Source organism: Halichoeres trimaculatus, unplaced genomic scaffold (genome assembly GCF_033239565.1).
Source record: "Halichoeres trimaculatus isolate MK-OKI-2021-1 unplaced genomic scaffold, fHalTri1.1 fHalTri1_scaffold_9, whole genome shotgun sequence".
Taxonomy (NCBI): domain Eukaryota; kingdom Metazoa; phylum Chordata; class Actinopteri; order Labriformes; family Labridae; genus Halichoeres; species Halichoeres trimaculatus.
In genome coordinates, this window is record NW_027437188.1 from 7,126,890 (window position 1) to 7,132,083 (window position 5,194).

The window sequence follows — 5,194 nt, forward strand, 5'->3', positions numbered from 1 at the left end:
GTGGACACACTATAGTAAATTATCTAGGTATATCAGTCAGACTTAGAGAAATTTGACTCTCTGACATCATCAAATGTCACATGAAAGTCCAGTCTTACAGCCAAAATACACCAGATGTGTCTCAGGTCTGGCTCAGTCTGCTCTATGGTGAGTTGATGCAGCTCTGGCATCCAGCAAAAATAAGATTGTTGTGTATATGCTGTGACCTGCCAGGGCAGGGACGCTGCTGGACCATAACGAGCAGAAACAGAGCAGAGCCAGACCAGAGATATTTCTGGTGTTTTGGGCCAGTAAGCGTAACGAAACACTAACTTATACCTACGCAGAAACCTGGGCATGTAGCCGATGTGCACCTCTTCCCAAATGTAACAATCCATCAAACATCGCAAAACGCTAGCCCTGTGAAGTTCCACTGAGCGATACCATGGTCCCTTTATTTACAAAACTTCCAGAGTCGTACCCCAAACATTTCTTCTCTGGTTTTCATTGTAATAGTTTCTGCGTGGTATACTACATATACCATCTTCAGCATTACTTAGTATGCAATAAAAAGCACATACAGAAAACATGGTAAGACTAAAAACTCTAAACCAGGCTTAAGTCAACAAATTAATTTTTTTTTTACTTCATGATTTTTTTTCATTTCGCTAAATCAGGAAAATCTATTTTAAAAAAAGAAAAGACAACATCACCTCTTTTTCAGTTTAAATTTTACTTCATGAATAAATAAATAATAAATGAATAAATCTTGTGCACCCCGGGCAGTGCTAATTTTGTGCGGTGCACCACCGTGCGCTGCCAATTTGACAGTTTGGTAGACTGTCTGCGCAGAGATGGGTGTGTCGGCGCGCCAGGGGGGAGTTGACGGCGCACATTCATGTTGGCGCAGTGACAATTTCATGCCAAAAAAGTGCGCTGAAAGCTCGCCAGCTCCAACCTGGTCTATCTTCGGCACAAAGCGGAGCGCACCCTGTGCAGCTGTAATTTGGTGACAGGCGCACATGTGCACACATGTCAACAAACCCTCAGAGGCAGGTTTCCAGAGTGTCAGGCACATTTTACCATCTGAACCAGCATATACATTTATATCTATATTAACTGTCCCATCACATCTGATGACAGATTAAAGCCGTTTGTCATCATGGAAAGTTAACCTGACGGCAGCTGGAAGTTTGATGCATATCTTACAATTAAACAAACAGCTTTAACATCTGATACTGAGTATATATCTGGCTTCTCTCATTTCATTTAATTCAAAGAAAAGGGGAAGAGAAAAGACGAAGAAAAAAGAGACAAAATAAATGTATGTCACTCAGGATTTACCCATGATTTCCCATATTTCTCTGTTTTAGTCTTTATTTTTAACCTGATCTAAAAAGATGGAGTACATTTTTGTAAGGAGGATGAGGCAGAGACACTGGGAGAGTATACAGTATATCACCAAAGGCTCTGCTTGGCGATGACAAACCAGGAGTGCAGGTGGATCAAAAGTATTCTGAATGGATAAGCCAGCTGTGTAACTGTCTCTTCATTTTGTTCTCCTATTAATGACAAAGGAACAGATTACATCTGTCCCGGGAGCTGGCCCACAAGGTGACGCGCTTCATGTCCTCCGATGTGCGCCGCTGTCCATTCTCCTGCTGCAGGCACAGAGGCTCTGACTGTCTCCGCCAGCACACTGTTTCAGTGGTGCTGGGGATCACTCAGACCAATCAGACGCTGCGCCTCGGCTGCAGCGCATTTAAAGGCGAGGAGAGGCGCTCATTTGATTGGTGAAAACAGTGCTCGGCTGTGTTAAACCCACTCACAGCTTTTCTCCTCCCTCTCTGCCATTTGGGCGGAGGGAGGCGTGGTCCTCTGCGCTCCTCTGCGCCTTGACTGCACCTCTCTTGGCACTGCAGGAAATTTGCAAAGTGCGCTGGTCACGCCCTGTCCGCACGGCGAAGGCCGGCGCAGGGCAGGTGTGCCTGCGCTTGCGCCTGGTCTACCAAATTAGAGCCCTAAGAATTCAGACTTATCATCATGTTTTAATAACTTGTGTCAACCACATTTTATTATTTTCATCAGTCCAGTTTCAGCTGTTTTCAATATTTTTATTTTTATTTTTTCCCTCAGAACAAAAATTAAAAAGTTTCTTCTGCAATGAAACAAATGTACACTTATTGGAAACTATAAATACAGTGGGAGTGACTTGGACTCCATTAATACTCCTTGAGGTACACCATACATTAATCCTCTTAATACTCATTCATTACTGTTTAATATTACACAGAAAGACCCACTACGTACTTCTTCCTTGTTTTAGAATATCAACACCAAAGGGGTAAAATAAGTTTGTTTCTTTCTCTCTGTTTTGTTTTGTATGTTTTGTTTTGTTTTACTTTACTTTGTGTTTACTTACTCTCTGATGAAAAAAAGGCCACTTTTAATTTTCTTCTAACAAAATGAGAAAGAATATTTACAGAAATTTTATGAAATGCCACACAAGTTGATCTTACTGCAATTGTCATAATAACAGCTAAAAAAAATTCAGAACTGTGACAGGCAACATAACAGGAAGTTGTTCAGAGAAACATTTTACAGGCAGGAAAACAAAATGAGGTGGAGAGCGACAGCATCACACAGAAGCATTTACATTTTCTCCAGTCCTCTCCTGGATTCATGCAGAGTCTCTTCAAAGCTTGGTGAAGGCAGACGCCAAAGCTTCTGTCCGTCTATCTCCTCTTGGTGTTGGTCAGTACGTCGTACGTGTCCTTCTTAACACCTTTCAGAGGCTGAATAGAGAATTGAAGGAGTGGAGTAAAGACAGAGAAAAGTTATCAGTTATAATCCAACCTTTCTGACAGATGTAAATATGAGGGGCCTCCACATTCTGACTCACCTGGTAATGGTCATTGGGGGCCCTGTTGCTCGATTCATTTGGGATGAGGTGCTGTCTATCAGATCCTAGAAGAACATGTTTATTAACTCCTGACACTTTAAGGTAATGTAAATATTTCAGAGTACTGATTATTTTTGGTAACATCCTGTATCTTTAAGGCAAAGAACAAACATGTGAAGGTCAAAGAGTGACATGGCCGGGAATATCTGCTGTTTATATTGTGTCCGCTAACAAACGTGTTCCTCTGTGCTATGCCAGGCTAGCTGTTTCCTAAGAATGCATAATTTTTTTTCTTTGAAATTTAAATTATGATACTGCAAAAATGTCAGTGGATTGCAACAAGTAAACAAGTTGTTTGTTCTAAAAAAAAAAAAAGTAAATAAATAAGTAAAAAAAATTCTTGACTGACTGAGCGTCAGACTGTGTAAGTATGTAGACTTACTTTTCTTTTCCATGGTGACTGGACTGACCCGGCTCTGGGAAGCAATGAGGTAGACAGCCACGCCGATAACAACCGTGGCCACCACATTTCCAACAACAAGCCCTGCAATCGATGCTTCATCAAGCTCCACACAGTTGTCACAGGCTAGTAATACACACACACACACACACACACACACACACACACACACACACACACAGTATTTATAACTGATATTCTATTGACTCAAGGCTTTTTTTGTTTGTTTGATTTTTGCTGAACTTACTTCGAAATTTCACAAAGATTTGTGATCCAGGTGTTTTTGCTGTGCCAGTCAGACACGTGTACTCTCCTGAGTCTTCATCTTTGTATGTCAGTTTTAAGGATTTTTCACTTCCTTTTTTGGAGGAACTCATTATGTTGCCATCACCACAAGACAGCTCAATGCCATCAGATATAGTTTTCACCTTTATCTCAGAGCCAGTTTCTTTTGCAGTAGTACTTCCGTCTTGCCCTTCTGTGAAAGAAAAAGAGGCATCACATTTTTGAAAATAATTCATCAGATAAACCCAACACTCTGTCATTAAAATTCATTTAAATGGGTTTATGTTTGTACCAATCCAATGTGGAAAAAAAAAATCAGCTCTGTCACAGCTGAGATAAAATTTGGTTGAACAGGTGTGGACAAATATTCTGCATGCTTGTCAGTCAGCTAAGACAATGCATTATAAATGCACTTTAATGCAACCACAAAACTAGAATATTTCTGAAAGATTTGAAAATGGCTTGGCTTGAAAACGATGAGAGTTCTCTCATTTTTATTTCATGTCATTAAACTAAACTGTCTGGTTGAGACGTACCCGTCAGAGTCCAGAGCAGCAGGAAACAGGCAGGGAGAAGGATCGGGCGTTTCATTGTGTTTATGTCTCTGAGTTCTGTTGATTACAAACGGAGAAGTTTCAGATCACTGTGAGCAAAAAGTGAGCCGCCATTTTCTGCTCCCTGTCAACCATTTTAATCAGCTCATTTTATCAGCTCATTTTATCAGCTCATTTTATCAGCTCGCTGACGATGATCTTACAACGATTTTTTTCTTTCCCAAAGTTAGCTTAATAACAAAACAAACTTGGATTGTGAGTTGAGTTTATGCAAAGAACAGCACTTATTTAATTTCTTTGAAATGTTAACAGTGAACAGTTCAGTCTAAGATAAACAGGAAATACAAACACACATTGACAGTAAATTTGAATAAAATAACTCACCTTAAAATAACTCACCTTGAAAGAAGAAGTTGCTGTATCCCTGTTATCAAAACTCAAAGCTCTCGTTTCTCGCAGCGTCTTTGTCTGTGTGTGAGTGTGTGCGCGCGTGTGTGTGTGCACAGGAAGTAAGTGTGATTGGCTCATTTTCCATTACAGCAGGCTTCTTTTTGTTTTTCTACAGCTGGTAGATTCTGTCATTGTTACCCCTGTAGTTCAAGTACTTGGGTGTTTATTTTTATATTTTTCATTTCGTATCACATAACTTTTGCTCTGCATTAAGTTATAGCAATATGTGTTCTCTGTATTTCGTTTTTTAATCTAACAGCCAAAGATGTCTTCCAGAATATGAATGAGGGAGTCATAAATAGATGCATTGCTACATGAGTTAATCAACTCCACAACTATAGATAAACTGAACTGGCTTCATCTGGTGTAAACAAGACATTAAAGGGCCATTTACATTACATATTTTTAAACTGCAATTTTGAATTGGTGCCTATTGTTTTTACCAGAGAAAGTAAGAGTTGACTCTCAAAGATTTGTTTTGATGTAATTGCATATCTTAAAGGTAAAACAACTTTTACATTTTGAGACCTGATGTCAAAGTGAGTTAAAGTGTGTTTTGCAGAC

General features: G+C 39.8%; 1 protein-coding gene across 1 annotated transcript; it reads right to left on the bottom strand.

Moving 5' to 3' along the window:
* Positions 1 to 2,384: 2,384 nt before the first annotated feature.
* On the bottom strand, positions 2,385 to 4,233 carry LOC141798284 (T-cell surface glycoprotein CD3 gamma chain). The gene is made up of 5 exons (XM_074680153.1): positions 4,163 to 4,233; positions 3,589 to 3,819; positions 3,324 to 3,467; positions 2,882 to 2,946; positions 2,385 to 2,774 (listed from the first exon to the last, which is right to left on the bottom strand). The coding sequence occupies exons 1-5, from the start codon at positions 4,215 to 4,217 to the stop codon at positions 2,715 to 2,717; spliced, it is 555 nt and encodes a 184-aa protein (XP_074536254.1). The 5' UTR covers positions 4,218 to 4,233; the 3' UTR covers positions 2,385 to 2,714.
* Positions 4,234 to 5,194: the final 961 nt, after the last annotated feature.

Bases quoted from the DNA above. Each gene is read 5' to 3' on its own strand.
- LOC141798284 (XM_074680153.1), bottom strand. From the start codon at position 4,217: ATGAAACGCCCGATCCTTCTCCCTGCCTGTTTCCTGCTGCTCTGGACT. The intron at 3,820-4,162 runs GTACGTCTCAAC...TTTCTTTCACAG, and splicing joins GCTGCTCTGGACTCTGACGG to AAGGGCAAGACGGAAGTACT. The intron at 3,468-3,588 runs GTAAGTTCAGCA...GTGTATTACTAG, and splicing joins AATCTTTGTGAAATTTCGAA to CCTGTGACAACTGTGTGGAG.